General features: G+C 41.3%; 1 protein-coding gene across 1 annotated transcript in view; it reads left to right on the forward strand.

Moving 5' to 3' along the window:
• Positions 1-22,976, forward strand: part of Dmc1 (DNA meiotic recombinase 1) — a 40,114-nt gene extending 17,138 nt beyond the window's left edge. The window contains exons 9-14 of the mRNA XM_003470496.4: positions 1,455-1,546; positions 2,115-2,188; positions 2,315-2,429; positions 2,742-2,802; positions 11,032-11,148; positions 16,827-22,976. Of these exons, the coding sequence (XP_003470544.1) occupies positions 1,455-1,546; positions 2,115-2,188; positions 2,315-2,429; positions 2,742-2,802; positions 11,032-11,148; positions 16,827-16,896 (529 nt within the window). The 3' untranslated portion in view covers positions 16,897-22,976. The remainder of the gene's footprint in view (positions 1-1,454; positions 1,547-2,114; positions 2,189-2,314; positions 2,430-2,741; positions 2,803-11,031; positions 11,149-16,826) is intronic.

The following is a 22,976-nucleotide window of genomic DNA, read 5'->3' on the forward strand; positions in this document are numbered from 1 at the left end:
TTGCAAATATCACAAGAGCATAAGGACTGGGGGTGTAGCTCAGTGGTAGAGGATTTGCCTAACATGGGGAAGGCCCTGGATTTGATCCCCAGCACTAGGGAAAAAAAAAAAAAGACTAGACATGGTCTATACTTTACAATCACTTATAGTCAGTGTTACTTAAACAGAGTAAACTAAAGTGAAATGGAATAATAGATACACATTTATATTTCGTTGTTTCACTTTGGGCACACTGTTAAGATCATCAAACACCTAAGAATAAAATGTTCACGGCTCTTTTGTAGTTCATAGATACTACTGACTATTAGCATATTTTAAAGTATCTCCTCAGATATACTGAATTTGCCTCCTTATGAATTTACTCATTTCAGAAATCTAACTCCTTTAGAAGAGTGGTTTAAAACTGTATATAAGCTGGGCGTGGTGGCTCATGCCTGTCATCCCAACACTTGAAAGGCTGAGGTGGGAGGATCCTTGCGAGTTTGAGACCAGCCTGGGCTACAAAGTGAGCTCAAGGCCAGCCTGAACTGCGTAGTGAAACCCTGTCTCAAAAAAAGACAAAAAAAAAAAAAAAAAAAAATGTATATAAGCCAGAAACTGTGGGCTGGTCTTTTTCTCCTAGACCTGGGCTGAGGATTTGGCTCAGTGGCAATAACACCTTCTTGACAAGCAGCAAGTTGTGAGTTCGGTCCCTGGTACTCTCGAGGTTACTTTTTGACCTTTTGGTTCATGTAGTTGAATTTATCCTTTGTTGGCAACACATGATTAATGGTATAGTATGTGACTTGTTCGTTTGTTTGTTTTTTGAGGCAGGGTCTCACTTTGTAGCCCAGGCTGGCCTCAAACTTGTGCCAGTCCTCCTGCCTCAGCCTCCCAATTGCTGGAATTACAGGCGTGCTCCATCAGGCCTGACTCTTAACTATCTCGTTTTCAAAAGATGAGGAGTATGAAGAGTGAACTCTTTTAAAATGACTTGAATTATAATTTAGTGATATTATCTTTCTAGACTAGATCTATTTTTAGATCTGAGAACTGAGAACAAAAGAGATTCACAAACCTTAGCTTCTACTTTTTTCTTTTAACTATTTAATTCATAATCCTGAATCATTTAAAGCCTAATATGTTTATCGGTGTCCTTTTCTGTAAAATGTACTACAGATCTTTTAAGCCTATTTTAAAGATTTTCTTTTTTTTTTTTTTTTGGGGGGGGCAAAAAAAAGTATGAAAAGATTTTCTAATTTACTACTTAAATTTATTACTATCGATTTGTATGACCCTAAGGTAAACTCAGGCACTTAAAAAAATAAAATCTGGTACAGACTTTAAGTAATTACTGGCATCTTTCAGAATACCTTTGCAGACTTTTTGCCTCAGTCCTTAAAGTATTACATTTTGTAGTTCTCTAAACTTTTTTGGATTTGATGTACTGGATCTTTAACCTTGGCACACTCCAGTCGTCCAGATCGCCTTCGGGACATCGCTGATCGTTTCAACGTGGACCATGATGCAGTACTGGACAACGTTCTTTATGCACGTGCATATACCAGTAAGAGCTCTGAGCAAGTGAATGCTTTGGCAACAATGACTTACTCTGAGTGACAACACTTTCAACTGTTTTTCTTCATTTTCTTTTACTTTTCTCCAAGTCAGTCCTCAAATTTTATCGTTTGTTAAGCCCTTAGATGCTAAAATACTATATTCTCAAATTATTCTTTATCTTTGAAATGCTGAGTAGCCGGGCATGGTGGCTCACGCTTGTAATCACAGCATTTAGGAGGCTGAGGCAGGAGGATCATTGTGAGTTTGAGGCTAGCCTGGGCTACAAAGTGAATTAAAGGCTAGCCTGAACTGCATAGGGAGACCCTGTCTCAAAAAGACCAAAAAAAGAAAGAAAGAAAGAAAGAAAGAAATGCTGAGTAATGTTCTGTGTGTGTGTGTGTGTGTGTGTGTGTGTGTGTGTGTGTGTAAGGCAGCAGTCATTGTTAAATAGTAAAGCCGTGAACAATTAAGACAGCCCTTCAAGGGCTTCTTTTCCCCTGACTCCCATGGACATAAATGATCTTAGCCTGTTTATGCAGGCTTTTGTAACATTTTCTTACTGCATTTCCCACGAGGTGAACATCAGATGGAGCTACTTGATTATGTAGCAGCGAAGTTCCACGAAGAAGCTGGCATCTTCAAATTGCTGGTATAGGTTTTTAAATACAGCTCGCTTACAGAGCTATTTAGTAGATTATTCTGTTGATTTCTATCTACATGAACTTATTCCTGCCATTTCTAAATGCATGTTTATTTTTATATTTATTCTATGCAGATCATTGATTCAATAATGGCACTTTTCCGAGTGGATTTCAGTGGTCGTGGGGAGTTGGCTGAACGACAACAAAAACTGGCCCAGATGTTGTCAAGACTCCAAAAAATCTCAGAAGGTAGAGCTTTAAAATAAAATGACACTATTGGAACAGCACCTGTGATTATGCTTGGTTGCAGAGAAGCTTACAATAATGTCAGAAGTTAATGGTTTTTAAAGTTACCTTCAAGGAAATGTATCTCTTTATTTTAAACAAAAATTGATTCTGGCCTAATACTGATAATAATTTTAAATGAATTAATTTACATTATCAATAAAAATAGGAATATGATTTTTATAAAATAATTTTATAATATTCCTAAATACCCAAGCAATGAACTTTATATTTTTATTGCCCATCTCTTAATTTTTTAACTTTATTTCTTGACAGAATACAATGTGGCTGTTTTTGTGACCAATCAGATGACTGCTGACCCAGGAGCAACTATGACGTAAGCCTCAATATTTGCTTTTTCACAGAGGTTAATCTATTTTACAGAGGTTATTACCAACACGGTTAAAGTGTAGAATAAAATAACTTCAAAATAATCAGCCTTGGTAAGGGCACAAATATATATTACAAATCACTGTTGCACGGTGTGTATTACTTCATAAATGCAAGTATCACCTATTTATTATCCAGAATCTATTTTTTATAGTTATTTGTAGAATAAAGCAATAGTTTAATTATTTCAGCAGTACTGTGGGCTATATTTTGCTTTAAGACTCAAAGGATGTTGGAGGATAGTGGGGAAAAGACCCAAGGGAAATAAAAATTATATTCCTGATACACAAGGGGTTTCTATCACACTGATAAGTGGTAGCCTAAAAAACAAAAAGCAGGCTTATTCATGTGATAGCCTTGAAAAAGATACCAGAGAGAAAGTCTTCTGCGTGGAGAAACAGAATTGCAGTCTGCATGAGGCATATTCAGAATTTGCTGAAGTATGCATTCACATACCAGAACTACTGACAGCTCTGTTTGAAAGGTGGCAGGAAAGTAAGTAAAAGGCAAGGAAGGCTCAGACAGGATAGCAAGAACAGAAAGTTCTACGAGACATTAGCTGTCATTCTCCGACACTTTGAGCTTTATGGGTCTGAATAAGCAATCAAAATAACCCTAAGTTAATGCTGCTTCTCAAAATATCCTTTAAATAACTTTTTACTTAGAAAAAAATTTAATCAGAGAAAAGTTGTAAGATTAGGACAGTGAATACATATCATTTACTTAGATTTATCAATTAACATTTTATCACATTATTGTGTGCATGCATATATATGTGTACACACACATATATATCATTGTTTATATAGTTTAGGAGATATTTTCCCCCTAACTGTTCAGAATTATTTGCAGTTACCATGACACTTTATCTCTTAATAGTTTGGTGTATCTCTTCTAAGAACAAGAATAGTCTCCTACATCACCACGATATAATTGCCACATTCAGGGAATTTAACACTGTATCATATGTAGTGTTGTCTAATCTGCAGTTCTATCTGTGTCTCCAATTGTTCCAAAAAGGTGCTTTATAGTTGTTGGCGTTTTTTTGTTTATTTGTTTTGCTTTGTATTTAGGAGTGATTGAGAAGCATGCTTTGCATGTTAATTGATGTTAGTCTCCTTTAATCAGAACATTCTTCAAGCTTTGTTAGACTTTTTGATGCTGACGTTTTAAAGAGCAAACCAACTATTTTACAATATCCTTCAGTTTGAAATCAAGTCTTTTTCTCGTTATTTGAAACTATTTTTTCCTTTTTGGCACAGGGGTTTGCTAGGTAGTTCAGGCTAGCCTTGAGCTATGTAGCCCAGGCTGGCTTTGAATTTGTGGTAATCTTCTTGCCCCAGGCTCCCTAGTGCTGGAACTCCAGACATGTGCTACCACATCCCCTTATTATTTGAATGAAGTCTTAAATCATTTTTTTTTTTTTTGGTAGCAGGGATCAATCTTAAACATTTTTAATAGAAAAAATACATAAAGGATATTATGGTCTCCTCCTTATAGCATGTCAGGAGGCACGTGATGGCAGTTTGTCCTATAAAGATAACTATGATCATGTGGTTAAGACGATTAAAGATTAAGATGATGAAAAAAAGATGGTATTCATGAGATTTCATTGTAGAAGACACAAGAATTCCTTTGGGAAATTAATAATTTGTGGGGTGATACTTTAAGACTGTGAATACCTTGTTCTGTAATAAGCTTCTACCATTTATTTCAATATCCACTGAAGATTCTTGCCTAAGTCAATTATTGCTCTAATGGTTGCGACACAAAGTGATATTACTTTAGAAGCAAGGCAATTCATCCTGTAATGGCAGATAAAATGAGTCACAGAGACAGGTGTTGGAAGACATGTGCCACACTAACATGAATTCTGTAAATTGTGATCAAGCAAATGTGCCTGTCTTTAGGCATTTTCTAAACTTGCCCTCACAGCATTGCTGTATTTTCTGCAGTCTGATACATCTCTCTCTCTCTCTCTCTTCGATGCCTCTTACACGCATCTACTTAAGTATAAGAGATCCCAGTGTGAAAATATTAACTACAAATGGTGTGTAAAAAGTTAAAAAGATTTAGGAGGGGACAAGGGTATAGCTCAGTGCTCAGTGTTGTGTACTTAGCATGCTGTGTGTGCCAAGTCCTGGCTTCAACTCCCAGCACAAAAAAAAAATTGATGAGGAGAAAATCAATCATATCAATCATTCATTAACTCAACAAACACTTATTACAAACCTACTATGTCACTGGGTGTGGTGACGCACACCTGTCATCCCAGCACTCAGGAGGCCAAGACAGGAGGATCGCTGTGAGTTCAAGATCAGCATGGGCCACATAGTGAGACCCTGTCTCAGGGGGGAAAAAACCTACTATGTGACAAGATTCTGGGAATTCACTAATGAACAAGAGATAAAAACCCTTTCCTCCACAGAGAAAAGTAAATGGTGTCCATGTAACTCAACATTTTAAGTCTCGGTGCATTGCATATACTAGTATAGTCCTTGAGCGCTTGAAGGTAGCTTTCTTTTTTGTGGAGTGTCTCATACCCAGGACATGAAGTACTTCACAAAAAGCATAATTTTAAACTGAAGAGAAATGGAAGATTTTTAAGGCTCGCTTTAAAAAGAGAAAATGACTCATTGGCTCAGAGGGAGGAAGTGGGTTGCATACAATAAAAACAGCACAAGTTAAAGAGCAATGTTCTCTCCTCAGGTGCTGGGAGGGAGCAGCGACAAGGCCAAACTGTCACTCTGGAGCTAGAAGGCAGGGGAGGGAATCAGGGAAAATTAGGTCAGATGGGGTTTTTTTCCTTATGTTTGTAGAAAGTTTCAAAAAGAGTAAAACAATTTCAAATTAACTCCTGTGAGACATGAGAGGAGAAATGGAGAGGTGACAGAGAGAAAACGATTGAAGAGGGTGTTAGACAGGGGAGGAGACATGTCATTAAGAGAGCTAGGGGAAAGCCAGCCATGCTAACCTAAGGCAGGCAGGCTTTGCTGAGCGAGGCTGCTGTGAGCCTCTCCTCTACCTAGCCGCGTGGTAAGGAAACGAGGTTCAGCAGTTATAGTATGTTCTAAAGAATATTACATTATAACAGGTCAGATTAAATACCTCTTCATGAAAAGCACCGAAATTACCACATATAAATGGAAAAAATCAGGACAGTTTTAAACCAAAGGATTTCAGATGCTACTAGAAAACCTCCTATAAAGAAAGTATCTTTGTTTCTCAGTGTTGAGGAACTTCAAGCTGCAGCTTGCCTGGGGCCTGTCAGAGAAATATCACTATAATTGGTACGAGTCCCCAAGTACGCTGACAATAATTGAGGCTTATATCCCATGCATTACACTTGATGGCACATCGTATTAAAAAGGAACAAAATTATAGAGGCGAGGAGCTGCCTTATCATACAGCAGAACAGCAGCTCCTCAGTGAGGCTTCCAGACACAGATTTTAGAGCTGAGCAATCCAGCCGATGAAGGCCTGGAGATAAAAGTCAAAGTAGCAGACCAGGAAGCTGTGCACCAAGAACCCTAAATAAGACGTTCTGTTGTCACCTTCTTCCTTGTGTTTGTTTTCCCAAAACAAAAATTCATCTTAGAACATTTGCAGTCTTATAAATTTGGTAGGACGTCACCTACCAGTTTACCTCATTAGCATGAATTAACAGGTCATATGTGTAGAGAAAAAATATTAAGCCAGGGTCAAGATGGGGACCCTGTGCAAGGCCTCTAAACTATCTGAACTGCAGCCTCTCCTGCCCTCAATTCCATGAATTACACCTTATATTATTCTCAGTGGCCCTGATGTAACTTAGCTTCCTGGGGCTTCTCTGTACTTTTTATGAAGCCAGTCTCAATATACAGATGCATTACTTCCTACCTCCAGAAGCCCCCAGAATTCCATTTCAAAATATTGAAAACCATAGATTTCCCCCCCTCCCCATATTTTGGGAGCAGACAGAGGGAAATGTTACTTAACAAAACTTCTTAAACATACTCTTCTTTAAAAAACCATTTCTTCACTCACCCAAAAATTCTTCTTTCTTGGCAGTGCTCCCATCTCCCCACATTCCCCTGTTCTCAAAGCCTCCTCCTCATTCTTGGGCTAGTTCATTCAGCCTTTCTCTCCTCAATGAACCCCTTCTCAAAAATCCCATCTGTAGTCAGAGGCACCAGGAATGCCTATTGTCCCTCTGCCTTGGCCTAACCTGTGCTCCTGAAGGTTCTCATCCAGACCAAAGGTTGAGGTAGGACTTATGAATTTTCCTGATTTATAACAGTGGGAATGAAGGCTCAGAGTACTCACTGCTTGTCCAGCCATACAGTTCAAAAACAAGGAGGCCAGGCCAGGGATGTGGTGGTTCAGTGCCTGCCTGGCAAGTGCAAGGCCATAAGTTCGATTCTGGTACCCAAAAAATAAAAGGAAGCCAGGCCTTGAAACTAGGTACCTTTGATTTCAGAGCTGATGCTCTTTGATTGTTACTGTACTATCCTCCCATTCCACCCCATGCTATAACTTGACACTCTGTGACCTTAGCATTCTAATGTAAAGTTAGGAGGCCAGGGTATCCAGGCTCCTACCCTTGAGGATATACCACTCTGTTCAGCCAGAGAGGGGAAAGGGTTAATCTAGCTCAGTCTCTCTTTACTCCTGATACCCTCCCCGCCCCTTCTCCTCCTCTTCCTCTTTCTCTTCTCCCTTCTCCTCCTCCTCTTCCTCCTCCTCACTGTGCTCCCAGTCTCCTGAGGAAGAAGGAATAGAGAGGAGAATAAAATACAAAAGGAGAGAAAATAAGTGAATAAGCTAACAGAGGGTTGTGGGTGGCTTTCTGATGCTGTTTTAACTTGGTCAGAAATAGAAATAAATTAAAGCCCTCCACAAGAATGTGGAGTGCTATTACACCTTCTTGTATTTCACCTCAAGACGTGGTGAAGTCTGTGAGAATAGTCAGAAAGTTTGAAGACCAAGAAAAGAAAACTTTAAGGTTTTTGGTCTACATTTCACTCAGAGAGTGGTTGTTCAAACTGAAGCATTTAAACCGTGATAGTTTCCATTTATTGAAGAGCTCTTATGTGCCAAGACTGTGATAAAAATAAAGTAGACATGGTTCCTGGCACATAGTAGGCTTCCGATGAATTGCATTAAGCATATCTTGATTCCTCACAACATTTCTAAAAGGTAAAGTCTTTTTTACTCCCATTTTACTGTGAAAATAACAGCAAAAACAAACAAAAATCCTGAGGTTCCATCCCTGGTACCAAAAACAACAACAAAAACAGCTGAGGTTCATAAAAATAAGTAGCCCAAAGTAAATAGATAGTAAGTTTTGAATCAGGATTAAGAAAACAAATAATAATAATTATAATCACTGAGATAATTTGCCTGAATTGTTTTGTCTTGTTCTTACAACCTCCTATCAGTTAGGTACAGCTGTTGTTCCTCATTTAAAGTGAAGAATGGTCAAACAGTTTTCCTGAGGTCACACAGCCGACCAGGCAGAGGTTGAACTCAAGTCTAGGCCCAAAGCCCATCCACCAGAGTGCATCTGACTGGCACACTGTCCCCTGGGGGTGCAGGCATGTGTCTAGTACTTTGGTGAACTGACCACAAGTCATGGTCTCGGCCTCAAAAGCAGAGGTTTGATTTGGTCAGCCTACTGAAAACCAGTCCATTCATCAGGTGCATTAGGATGAATATAAATCCAGAGGGCGAGTGTACTGATAAGAAAAAAATGTAGCTGTAATTGGATTTGGGTGAGCCCTTAAGACCATTCTCACCCTGTAAGTAGATTCTTTCAGGATCCAGAATTTAAACTGTAGCTACTTAAAGTATGGAATCCAAGCAAAGGGAAATAATTGGATGGCTTAAAATAAAGTCTGCCATACAGTGAGGACTCAGTAAATCTTAGGTACTTGTATTAGTATTATTCACATATACCAGCAGGGATTGTGATTAAGAAAACAAATAATTATAATCACTGAGATAATTTACCTGTGCGCAGGGAAGGTCATGAATCTTCTCAAATGTAAACTATTATAACTATTATATATATGTATATGTGCATTTTGCTGGAAGAGAGTCTATATCTTTTATTGAATTATCAAAATATTAAAGGAACATTAAGAGACATATCAAAATTCTACACAAAATTCTGAACATTTTATGGAATAAACAAAATTCGAACTGACTTGAAATTCTCTCAGTTAAAGCTATATGCTATTGCAACTGCAACCAGAAACACTGAAATGATACCCAGATTTGGAGGCAGGTTTATTTACATCGACAGGCACAAATTGGGATCAAACCCAAAATATCAGGCCCTGGTTTCTGGTGGTCTGGGGTTCATCTGAGATAAGCAAGCAGGAAGCACAGAGGCAGGATGGCTTGTCAGTTGGGAATTGGCTTAGGGAATGTGCGCCATTGTGACCAGCTATGTGTCACAGTGAGCAGCCGTTTCTAAGAGACAGGAGCAACCAGAACTGAACAGGAACTATTACCTGGGCAGCTAAGAAACTGAAGTCTACTGGCCTGGCCGGGGGGTTCATTTTCTGTTACACGGTGTCACTATCTTGAGTAAATATAACTTCTTAGTTTATGGGTCACTGTTGAAAACTTTTTGATCCTACAATATCTTTCCTGTAATTCTCGTAACCTTTTTGCAAATCCTATCACTTATTCCTGCATTTGGTTCATCTCCTGTTGGGGATAACATTCTTGACATTCAGGTTCTTCACAGCGTAATCAGTGACAGCAAACTGTCACTCGGAGAATCACTGCACAGTGTTGAGAGATCACCTGTGACAGGCACTAACACAGCTGCTTAAACTTCTCTCTGTCCCTGTAGTGAACCCTGACTGTTCTTTCTAATCTACTCTTGAAGAAATTTCCAACTGGTTTCCATTGTATTTGTGTTTAATTTCTGCGAGAGCATTTATCTTTCTACAATCCAATATTCTCTTTGAAAAATGTTTTCTCCTTGAAATTTTCATAGATTCCTTGTCTTACACCCAGGAAACATGTCTGAGCAAAAACAGTGTAGCTGGTTGCTGCACAGTAAGTTCAGTGCCACTGACTCTGAAGCCGCTTAGTGAAGGGAATAGACTGAGGAAGACAGTAAGGCTGTGAGGGGAGAGTGAGTCAAAGTACCAAAGGCAGATCAGGCAAAGTACATTAGAAAAGCGGAAATAAAATGGATTTGCGGGGGGAAAAGCATAAATCATTGTAGCCTCAGAGTTCACAGCCCAGTTACAAACGCCATCAGGGCCTCAAGTAGCCTGTTGCTACAGGGCAGGTTATTTTAAGATCATGAAGAACCACCCATACTAAGGTAACCTGGAAAATTTAGAGCCACTCTGTTAAAAAGAGCGGCATTGAGCTGTGAGTGTTATCAAAGCAGCTCACCTCTTTAGCTGTTTTATCCCACTGAGATGGCTTTACTGCCTTACTGTACCTTCAATTGCCTGATAAAATGACCCAGCCTGCTGACTATCTCAATTCCTTCTCTTGGTATGTGGTTTAGGCTGACCTTGAACTCACCATATTGCCCAGGATAGATTGAAACTTGGGGCAATCCTCCTATCTCAGCCTCCTGAGTACTGGGATTAGAGGTGTGTCCACTATGCCTGGCTTCCATCTGCTTTTCATTTACATAGCTTCATGGAAAATGAGTGGGTGATTCTTTTGTTTTGTTTTGTTTTGTTTTTTGTACTGAGAATCAAACTTAGGACCTTGTACTTGCCAGTCAGGCACTTGTACCGCTGGGTGATTCTTATTCATTAGATTAGAATAATACCTAATGCATAATAGACCATTAAAAATATTTCTGGTGAATGAATTATTTGTATTTTATAAAGAACATTTTTCTAACTCCAAGAATTATCTTAAGACAATAAATAATATTTTCTGTGTGTTTTTAAACAGTACTTTCTTTGTAAAATGTCACGTAAACATGAACTATTCATCATAAGAATCTTAGAAGTCTAAACTAGGTGGCAGGGGTGTGCAGTGGCTCCCAGCCCCAGCCGCCCTCCAGGGCTCGGGAACAAGCCTCTACTCGTTCAGAACACACACCTATCCCAGGCTCCACCCTCCTCCACAGAAACGGCGCCTTGTCATTACTAATCTTGCTATATATAGTCCATATCATGGAACCCGAAAAGGTGTTTTATTAATTCAGCTTTCAGGCAGACCCGAAAAAACCCATTGGGGGGCACATTCTGGCTCATGCTTCAACAACAAGAATAAGCTTGCGAAAGGGAAGAGGAGAACTGAGAATTGCCAAGATTTACGACAGGTAAATATTTTCTTATTCTTCATCACATTCTTGTGCATGTGGTTGCTCTTGAGAGGCTATAATCACTCCACTGGCAGATGCTATGCGCTTGAATTTCCTTCTCAAAACTCATGCAGTGACCAGAAAGGTCCTACTGAGTGCAGGGGGTTTCAGAGGTTCTGTTGGCACACATGCCTCGTCCCTGACCTTTCAAAGCCCGCAGAGAAGCTAGATAATGAAGTCACATCAATTCTAGTTAAAAGGGAGGCAGGTTCTGAGGAAGTATAGAGTATGGGAATATACGCTCTTTTCTCTTTGCCAGGTTAACAACATATGCTTTTCAGGTTTCAGGGGTTTTGGTATGGTTGGTTAGTTTTGGGTTCTGAGACAGGTTTGTACCACATTGCTCACACTGGCCTTGAACTTGCTATGTAGTCCAGGCTGGCCTCAAATTCATGATCCTCCTTCATTAGCTGACCAAGCACTAAGATTATTGGTGCATGTCACCTTGCTCAGCTACAAGTTTCAATTTAAACATCACTGTCTCAGGGACCCTTTCTCAAACCATTTTTAACAGTAAATTATCAAGGAAGCTAGTTATATTGAGTTTCCATAAACTTGAATCAATATAGCAAAACTGGACTGGAGCTTAAAATATCAAAATCTAGTTTGTCACACAGCATATACCATTTCCTGCTGCTCCCTAATGATTTCTTACACAGACTTTTCCTTGACTTGAGAAAAAAGATTTTACTTATTTTTGTGGTACTAGAGATGGAGCCCAGGGCCTCACACAGGCTGGGCAAGAACGCTACCACTGAGCTACACCCCTGGCTCTATTTCTTTTTTTATTTTGAGATCCGGTCTTGCTAAATTGCCCAGGTTGGCCTTGAACTTTTGATCTTCTTGCTTTGGTGTTCTGAATAGCCTAGATTACATTTGTGCATGACCATGCCCAGCTCGAGAAAATTCTTTTTAGTAGAAAAAGTGGTAATCCTAATAATAATAGCTTCCACTGAGCCACTACTTGGTACTAAGCCTTGCTCCACCTGCTTTATATGTAGTGTTTCATTATCACTAACAACTCCGAGAAAGAAAGGCCGCTAGCTCCACCTTGTACAGGAGGCAAGTGAGGCCCCACACAGTTAGGTAAACAGTGTCCATCTACATTCATTTTAAACCAGAAGCCAGAGTGAACTTTGTAAAAGTAAGGTCACGTCTGTCCTCTGCTTACCCTCTGGTTGCCGTCTCAACCCAGAAGGAAAGGTGCACATGTGTACACAAGGGCCTCCATCCATAAGCAGGCCGGATGCCCCTGCTGGAGTCTTTGCACTTGTGGTCCTCTGCCTGCAGTAGTCTTTCCCGTGTGGCCCTCTGCCCGGTAAGCTCCTGCTTCCAGTCTGGTCAGGTGTCACCTTCTCAACAGTGACTGTCTTGACCCACCGATTTAAAGTTACAACTGACCTCTTCTAAATTCCCGCACATCTAATCTCCCTCACTCAAATATTTTTCTTGCACGTAGCACTCATTTTCTAACATAACACATGGTATATTTATTGTGTCTACTACTCACTGTCTATGTTTCCTCTCCCCAGATGTAAGTTTTCAAGGGCAAGGATCTTTGTCTATTAAAAAAAAATTACAATTCTCAAGTGCCTGCAATAGGTCTATAGCATGTGCTCAATAAATGTTTTCATAACAAATAAATGCATTATGCTACTTCATACAACAAATGAAAGGTGGAACTAGGTTTAGAGTCTGAAAAGAAGGAAAAGTAAACAAAGTGCGACAAGAAGAAAAATCTGAATCTAAAACCTATGTGTTTTAAACATTACACTATTTCCTACTTTAAAGAATGCTCTACTTAGAGGTGTCGTAACTAGTTCATTAGAGTTACTCTCATGGCTACAGTGATATCTTTAAATAAATATAAATGAAATAGATGTTTTGCTAAAAGAAAGCAAAGAATTCTCCGAAAACTGAGCAGAAAAGCATTCTCAGAAGAATTTCCAGGTATGAAGGAGTAACTATAAGAATTAAACCAGAGTTGGGTGTGGTGACACACACCTGTGATCCCAGCACTCAGAAGGCTAAGGCAGGGGGTCACTGCCAGCTCAAGACCAACCTGGGCTACTAAATGAGCTCAAGGCCAGCCTGAACTGTATAATGAAGCCCTGTCTCACCAAAAAAAAAAAAAAAAAAAAAAAAAAAAAAAGAATTAACCCAGTCCTAGGTTGGTATGGTAGCACAGGTCTATAATCCCAGCACTCAGGAGGCTGAGGCAGGAGTATTGCCATGAGTTTGAGGCCAGCCTGGGCTACACAGTGAATTCAAGTGCAGCCTGAACTATATAGCAAAACCCTGTCTCCAAATGTAACAAAGCAACCCAGTCTAGACTGGGTGTAGCTCAGTGGTAGAGCATGCATGAGGGCCAGTTCCCAGTACTACAATAAAAAACAAAATTAACCCAGCCTTTTCATTAAATGTCACATGGTTACTGCTCAGTTGGACACTTCTTTCTCTTTCAGACTTTTAAATGAGCAAATTAAAATCCCACTTATCCTAATCCCCTTAGCGTATCTAAAATCAACAGACATTATAAAAGATTCAAAGAAGAACATTTTAAGTCACTACCAGCAAATAAAAAGACACATAAATAGTTAAGTTTCTGGAGTAATTGCTTCTGAATCTGGGTTAAGGACAAACAGAAAACTACTCTTAGTTCAACTCTACAACAGCTTTCCACGCCTTCTCTCTTTGCAGCTCCAGGCTGCCCCCAGAGAGTTTTCATTCTCCCTTCTGCCCTCTGAAGTGAAATGAATAGTTTCCAACAAGGCCAAAAAATTGTTTTGTAATTCCACGTATGCCTTCTTACTGCAGTTTTAGCCCAGCAAGAGCTGACTATACACAGGCCATTTGCTGTCTTCAGAGGAGTCCCCTCTGCTGTTTCCTAGGGAAACAACCTTCCCCACCGTGCACTCAGAGGCACACTGCCCTTCTCCACCCTTCCAATAAAACAGCCTGCCACACAAAGTCCAAGCAAAAGAACTGACCTGGCATGGTGGTACAAACCTGTAATCCCAGCTTTTCAAGTGGCCAAGGCAAAAGCATAAAGTTCAAGGTCAGCCTGGGCAATTCAGCAAAACCTTGTCTAAAAACTATAGACTAACAAAAAGGACTGGGGATATGGCTGATTGCTTCCTGAGTTCAACCCAAGCACTGCCAAACAAAAGCTTTGAGAAGCAATACGATTAATAACATGAACTGTGGAGTGAAATACCTTGGTCTCTAGTTGTGGTCAATTCATTACTATATGAAAAAACTAATACTGGGTATTAATAAAGAAAAGGGGTCCCGAGAGCCTTGAAGTGAATGGCCTCAGGTAGGGGCCCGTGTGAGGGAAAGAGCACCTCCCCAACCACAAGCCAGAGAGTGGCTGGGGGCCAGGCTCAGGCTTCCGTGATGGCTCGCTCCCTGGGACTGTGCTGGTCCCTTCTGCAGCTACACACCCCGCTGAAGGCTGCGGCTCTTCTCCTGTGTCTGACACCAGACCAAGCTTCTGACCCATGAACCCTTCAGAACCAACCACATCCAAACCATAGCACCTGGCATCTTCACTCACCAGTGTGTGGTCGTAGGCAAAATGATTCACCCTGAACTCTCGTCTTTTCATCTGTAAAATATGGGCAATAACACATACCTAGTGGGGCAGGGGATTTAGCTCAGCGGCATAAGCGCCTGCCTTGCAAGCAGGCAGTCGTGAGTTTGATCCCTGGTACCGATAAAAAGGAAAAAGAAAAAGAAAAAAATACATACCTGGTACAGTTGTCGTAAAGTTCAAGTGAAATAATATAAGGGAATCTGACTCCTAAACATTAGCAAAGTTCTTTTAAAATGGCAGCTGACGGGTCACCATAACATGGATTTAATAACAGCACAAAGTAGCAGTTGGGTCTCTCTCACAGACAGTGGTCTTCAAATTTCTATTTCTAATTTAATCTTTATTCAGGTTTTAAAGGATTATTACAGCTATTTGCAGAATTCCTTTATATGAATGTCCCACAGGTACCTCCAGCACAACACTCCTTAACATAACTTATTTGTCATTCTTCTTGTACACAAAATAAATTGTTCTATTCTTGTATTTTGTTCACATCATTATGTTTTGCTGGAATAGTCTCATTTCTGCCTCCTCATAGGCATTTTTAATTTACCTTGGGTTTTTTGTTTGTTTGTTTGTTTGTTTTGGTACCGGGGATTGAACTCACAACCTTACATTTGCCAAACAGGCACTTATACCGCTGAGCTAAGCCCCTGGCTCTTTAATTACTTTCTCTGAAACCTTTCCTAGTCAACCTCACCAGGCATCATGTCTCCCTTCTTAAAAGTTCTACAATATTTAAACTGATTTTGTGAGACAGTGCTTACTTTGAATTATGGCATAGAATTCGGCATATTTGCATTGCTGTAGCTCTCATATGGACTTAGTGAGAACAAAAACCCTGTCTTATTTTTATGTAGTCAGTAGAGTCTAGTGTATGCTAAGTATGATTTTCAAAAAGTTAAAAACTTTCCTTGCTTGCAAATTAATATAAAGTGAACTTGTATCAAAGATTTTATTCAACTACTTAGTTATTGAGGAAACCACGAATTCAAAGGATAATTTGAGGAACAGAGGTTTATATAATTAGTCAAAGGCATGCTGAAATAAATCTGCTGCATGCAAACCTGGTTAATACCCTATCAGGAAATAAATTGCAACTTTCCGTTTTGCTGAAAAGAAATCTGTTGCTTCTCTGCACAATGAAATTCGTTTCTGTTGCTGAATTCTGGAATCATTTGTCTTGCTTTCAGACAGAATCATCTGCTATTGGTTTTCTACAAATTAACCTTCACTCTACAGTGCTGTAGAATAAATATTAAAATTTATACTTGACCAATACTCTAGTATAAACAGAAAATGTCAAAATTTATTTAACTTATTAGTTACTAAAGAAATCAATAAGATTCTATAACCAAACCAAAAAAAAAAAGTATAAACATTTGACATACATGTTCTAATAAGGAATGCTGAAATGAATTATAAATTGATAAAAAATGAACCAATGTCCGTGGAACAGTCATCAATGCATTCCATTTCACACAATTTACACATTTGTGGGCAAGATTAATTTGCATTACACTTAATTAGCTATAACTTACAAAGTTATGAAATCTACCAGACTCTGGACAGCACAGAGCCTCCTAGAATTGGAGAACCGGAAGGTCACGCTAGACAACGTAGTCTTTCCATCGCAGGCTCTCAATAATCTTTGCTTTCCTTCCAAAGTCATTTACTGTTTCTCCTACATGAGTCTGGTTGGAGAAAGGTACACAGCCCTGCAGAATCAGATAAGCTCCCAGGGTCCACTTGCTTTCTGACACCACACTGAAAGAATATCTGGTTGTCTCTTGTGCCTATTTCCAAGTTTGGGGTAATGTTCCTCTACATTCAGAACCTCACAGAGAGAACTTGTTAAACAACTGTTTGTGGAGGTTAATAATACTTTCAAGTAAACTCTGCAGTTCGCATTTAGCTGTACCAAATCTGAGATGTCTCCGGAGACTCAGACTGATGGGAGCATGATGCCTGTGACATGAATGCAGTATTTATAGAAACGGGGCTTTTTATAAATTTCTGTTCCCTTGTATTCTGTTAGCCCCGAGATGCCTGAAAATGAAGCCACCTTCGCAATAACTGCTGGAGGAATCGGGGATGCCAAGGAGTAGGTGGTGAACTGATGCAAATTGCTTCTCAGTGCTTATTAGGAGCTGAAGAAATGGAAGAACAGGCTTGACTTTCAGATCGTGAAATAAGAGTTTGGTTTGTTTCATGTTATTAAAGGAAAGTTAGCAAAGGCAAGTCAAACCTTACATTTAGCTGCCCTTTTGGAAGGCTAAAGAGGAAGTAACTAGAAAATGCACAGTTTGGGACCTGAGATATTGCTCAGTGGTGAGAGCACTTCCCTAGGCATCCTTGGGCTCAGTCGCCAGCAGTGCACTGCAGGGAGAGAGAGATTATAATTTTGCATTATAAGGTTGGCATGATTTTATATTTTAAGTTTTGGGTAGGTTTATTCAAAATATTTTAAAAATTCAAGTTAATTCAATGTAAAATTTCTGAATACTAATTTTAGAAATGTTTAAAATGATGTTTTTTCTGATTGTTAAAAATAAAATCTAGTTTTCAAAATGTCATATGATGGGCATATTTGCAAATTAAAATATTAGCACTTGAAAGGCTGAGGTAGGAGAATTGCAAATTCAAGGCCAGCCTGGATTACAAAGTGAATTCAAAGGCCAGCCTGAACCACACAGTGAATCCCTGTCTCACAGAGACAATCAATCAATCAATAGTAAATATTAGTGATACAAGCGATGATAATCTGTGTAGTCTTCAAAAAGCTTTGATGTTGTGTTAATTTATACAAAAGCACCGTTTGCACAAAAGGTATTTGAGGCTCGGCTGCTCCCTAGTTGCTCTTGAATGTTAAGTGCTGAAGAATATACAAAGAAAGCCGGTTCCTGCACCACAAAACACACACATTAGTTAAGAGGAAAGACTAGGAATAAGAGGTCAGTGATTATATAACGAATGTTGGCCTCTAAAGAAAAAGCCTGAGAAAGGAGAGCAATGCAGCGGTGTGAAGCCACAGCAGGGACAAAGGAGCGTGCTGACGGCGACACTGTTGTCCACAGTGGCACAGGCTCTGGGGAAAGCCACCGGTTTCCTTCCCTTCCACTTTTTGTAAAGCACAGAAGCTGCTTCTCTGAAAAAAGCAGAGATAAAACCTGAGCAGATTTTCGGTACGCTGCAAAATCTCATAAGTGAATTATGTTAGTATGTAAATATTAAGGCATACTTTTGTCCTGGAAAAGGGAAGATTTTATTACTTAATGCACTGTGTATATTTTCTGCAGATTATATTCTTGACATTTTTAAAAAATCTTCCTAGCCAGGGAGAGACTGCCCCTCCTGGACTTGTCCATTTTAGGGACAGCTGCAAAGGGCCCACCCATGCATGCTTTTCATGTGCAGACTAATCCAGTTACAGCCGGACCACGGCCCCTGTGCACCCAGGCACAGGTCCTCCTCCGGCTTTATCGCCCTGCTGACTGGGGACCCACCTTCTGCCTGGAACTGTCCCAGCGGCCAAGCCTAAACTGATTACCCCAAGTGTCTTGCCCTGCCTTGTTTCTCCCTCAGAAACTCCACTAAAGGATGAAGGTCCGAGGGCTCCCCTTATGCCTGACCACCCTCATGTTGTCCCATGTGACCTTCCAGGCACATGGGGTCCTCTGGTCTAGGAGCTAGACGGGTACTAAAGTTTCCCTCTCTCTAATCCTGTCCTGTGTTCCCTCCTGCAGCCACACCTGACCAAGCAGCCTGCCAACACATAACTTGATACTGCAGTTTTCACACCTCCCGGGATTAAAAACAGCACCTCCTAGAGAGGAGCTGGTACTGTGTGGCCGGATGGGACCTGAGGAGGTCCTCCCAGAGGAGACAGGGCCCTTAGCCCGTCCCACCTCTACCATCCACCCATGGAGTAGGGCTCACTACTCTCAGCACATAAAGGCATTTCAGCATGCATCAGTGTGAGGCGTAGGTAGATTCATTAAACACAATCAGAGAGGAATGCAACCAGAAAGCTGCGGGTGCTGGAGGGCAAGGCAGACCGTGGGCTAGGGCTGGGGTGTTTGCGAGGTCTTGGGGTAGCCTCAGATGGATGATCTAGGGTATATGTTCCCCAGTGTCTGTCAGTTTACTTATTACTGGACTAGGTTAAAACCCAAACTGTTCACATGTTTGTTTGGTTTTGGTACCAGGGATTGAACTCACGATCTCGTGCTTACTAGGCAGGCACTTACACCACTGAGCTAAATCCCCAGCCTCTTCAGATGTTTTTGAAGTTTACAGACAAGGTACCCGATTAACAGTGCTGTTTCCTTGAGGGTGGAAGTGTATGGACTTTGTGGATTTATAGGATCACAAAAAAAACACAAGCCCAGTTTGTAGACTTAATGTATCTTTGACTGGGGTTTAGGCATGAGGAACCTAGAAGAAAAACAGGCCTAGGGATGAAATGACATTGTAACCTTCAGTAACTTTGTCTTGAAGCTGCAGTTGTCTTAAAAGACCATTTTATGTTTTATTTTACTTTATTTTTTAGTATTTTGGTGGTGGTGGTACTGGGGATTGAAGCCAGAGCTTTCTCATTAGATTACATCCCAAACCCTTTTTTTTTTTAAATTTTGAGACAGGTTCTCCCTAAATGGCTAAATTGCCCAGGATAGACCCAAACCTGTGATCCTCCTGCCTCATCCTGTTACAGGCGTGTACCACCATGCCCAGTTTAAAAATATGATTTTTCAATTATAGTTTCCTTGTCTGGCTTTCTTTCTATCTTATCTTTATTTCTTCTAGCCTACCTCAATATCCTAAGCCCTGGAACAGGATCCGGCGTGACTCGGAGCCCAGAGGCCATTGTAGAGAAAGAAAGAAAACTCTCGAGATCTGAAAACCAGAAAGTATTTCTGAAATAAACCGACTATAAGGCAAATTTACCAAGAGGCAGGCAGCAGGGCTGCAAAGGGGGCTCAACATGAAGGCCAACAATTCTGTGGGGCGGGCTGGAAACCTGCCGGCCTGGGCTCTGCTTTGCAGAATGGCAGCTGTGCATGCACATGGCAGTGACAGCTTTGGGAGAATGCTGTGACGTGCATGGTTGTCTGGGCCAGCAAGAGCATCACCCAGTGCCCTGAAGCTTTTCTAGGCCAAGGCTTTGTCACTCATGGCCAAAGCGTCACCTTGTGTAGAAAGCACCCTGCCCCCTTATTCCACAGGGCAGGGGGAAGGCTGCAGCCTCAAAACAGAGAGTTTAGCTGGTGTGTCGTGGTGCACACCTATAGTCCCAGCACTCCAGAGACTGAGGCAGGAGGATCACAAGTTTGAGGCCATCCTGAACTGCATAGTGAGATCCTGTCAGAGACAGAGAGAATTTATTTAAAACTCTCAGTCACAGGCGAAGCCAGGACCTCTAAGGACGTCACTGGAATATGTTCTTGCTGCTGTCCCCATGCTGTGGCCCAGCTGCCACTAACAGCTCGAGGCTGTTCCCACCAAGCCTCAACCCCACCAGGAACAGCAGAGATCATGCATTCTATAGAAATAAACAACCACCACCCAAGTGAGAACACACCGAGCTTTTGTTCAGAGCTTGCTACAGCACAGGCGTCTTTTTGGTAGATGCAGAGCAGACAGGAATGACAGCTTCACAGCATGAAAAGGGAAGGTTTCATGTATTCTCTCCCCAGAGGCTGCGGACAGAGAGCCCCTGGCAGAGACACGGAAAACAGATAAAGGAATAGTCCACTGGCATGGGGTGGTGATAATCGAGAAGACAGAGGATTGGATATTCCAAAGCAAGGCTTAAGACTTGGCACAAGGTAGACTCTGGAGACAGACCAGAAGGCACAGTCACAGGTGACTGGTGATGCCATTCCCTAACCTGGGACAGGTCCAACCATGCCAGGAACAGGAGTGCAGAAGGAGCAAAGATCAGGGCTTCACCCAGACAAGAGTTAGTGTACGAGCTTGCCAAGGTCACCATCCATCAAATGGAGGGATAAACAACATAGAGCTTCGTCTCACCAAAATCCAAAATCAAAGTTGATTCCTTCGGCGGACCGTGAGGCAGAATCAGCTTTATGCTGCTCCCTTAGCTTCTTGTGAGCTCCTTGGCTTGCGGAAGAGGCGCCTTGATCTTTACCTACATCTCCACGTGGTGTCCTCCCTGTGTGTGCGTCTGTGTCCAAATGTCCCCTCCTGATTAGGACATCATGAATGTTCCATCGGGGCCCACCCTGCCCCAGGAATATTAATGACATTGGCAAAGACCCAATTTCTGAGTTTTGGGGATATACAATTAAACCCAAAACAGGAAGAATAAGTTATGGTCAAGGAGCAAACACCAGGCGGTACAAGACATGAACTAACTCAGTACTGCTGGAATCAGAAGCAGAAGTGAAGACTTAGGGGAAACAGTGCCTTTGTTTATGTATTCATTTATTTAGAGACAAGGTCTTGCTATGAGGTCCAGAGTGGCCTTGAACTTACTATGTAGCTCTGGCTGGCCTCAAACTCGCAGTGATCCTCCTGCCTCAACTTCCTGAATGCTGGGATTGTAGGCATGTACCACCATACCTGGCCCTTAGTGCCTTTGTGTAGAAAATGAGATTCAAATAGATGATCTCAGGGCTCAGCAGCATAAGTGCCTGGCAAGCAATAGGTCATGAGTTCGATCCCCGGTATCCAGGAAAAAAAACAAAAATAGGTGATCTCTACTATTTTCTTTCTAAGGAATCTTTGAAGGGAACAGAAAAACCCAACTCAGAATAGTTTAAACAAAACCCCAGTTGGGCACTGTGATGTATGTCTGTACTGGCAGCACTCAGGAGGCTAAGGCAGGAGAATCCCCATGAGCTGCAGGACAGCCTGCGCTACCTAATAAGTGAGTTCAAGACCAGTCTGCACACCACAGCAAGATCCTGTCTCAAAGAAAAGTCCCATCTCATAAAAGTTCAGATGACGACGGTTGGCTTCATGGTTGGGCCCCTAATACCCTTCTACTTTCCCATCCCCAGTGTGCTGGTTTTAGTCTCCAGAATCTCTCCCGTCAGAAGATGGCTGCAGCAGTTTCACTTTCACACCCTAAGACACAGCACTGAGAGAAAGACAGTGAGGACTTTCTTTCAGAAAATGCAGCTGCTTTGGGCCCATGGGCCGTGGGCTGGCCGTGTAACATGGTCTCACCATGCTATTTGGGGCCATGGCAGGGATGGCCGAAAGGATGGGCCCTCTCTCCACACAGTCCCTCACCATGCAGTCATCCAGCCCACAAAGAGTCATCTCTGTGTGGCAGCTGGATACCAACAGGGCAAGCACTTATCAAGCCTCTGCTTGGCTCCCATGGCCAGAGAGGAATTAGGCATAAGCACGGGCCTGGCAAGTGCCAGGTCATGAGTTTGATTCCCAGTACCAAAAAAAAAAAAAAAAAAAAAAAAAAAAGAAAGAGAGAAAGAAAGAAAAGAAAAAATGATCAGGAACATGAAACACAAACTCCTGAAAGATTAAATAGCAGTGAGATTTAAAACTTGAGTAGCATTTTGAAGCTGATGTAAATTTGCAGGCAGGTCTAGGGAGAGGGCTGTCACCTGGGCAGGCAGTGGATTTCTCCCAAAAGGCTCACGGGGCAGGGAATGTCCCATGCTCCAGGGGCAGGCTTCCGTGTTAGTCTTCCACCTCCAGCTGAGCTCAGGAGGGCTGCCGAGGAGCAAGTGACTACCAGAATGCCTAGGACAATGAAGCAAGGGCCCAAGGTCAGGCAGACCAGAGGTGAAGGGTGACCCATCGCCTTCGGGGGGGAGCTCAAGCAGAGCTGTGGAGTTGCTTGCACAAAAAGCGGTCTGCTGAGCTGCTTGGCTGCAACCTTGAATTAATAATAGGCTCTGATGGCCCATTACATATTGGCTGATGGACTGATTGACTGTAGAAATCAGAATGAAACCCAGAGCTTCATCCCCAGCCATTTGTTTATTTATCCATTTATCTGGACACAGAATCTCACTAAGTTACTAAGTTGTCCAAATGGCTTGAATTTAGGATCCTTCTGCTTCAGCCTCCCAAGGTGCTGGGATTATAAGTGTGCTCATGTATGTATCTTAAATGTATGGTGAAAAATTTAAGATGAAAAAGATATAAAATAATGTGATCAGTGCTTTGTAAAATAAAACATTACCAAATGAAA

This window comes from Cavia porcellus, unplaced genomic scaffold (genome assembly GCF_034190915.1).
Source record: "Cavia porcellus strain 051 isolate PalLab524CR breed Dunkin Hartley unplaced genomic scaffold, mCavPor4.1 scaffold_40, whole genome shotgun sequence".
NCBI classification, from domain to species: domain Eukaryota; kingdom Metazoa; phylum Chordata; class Mammalia; order Rodentia; family Caviidae; genus Cavia; species Cavia porcellus.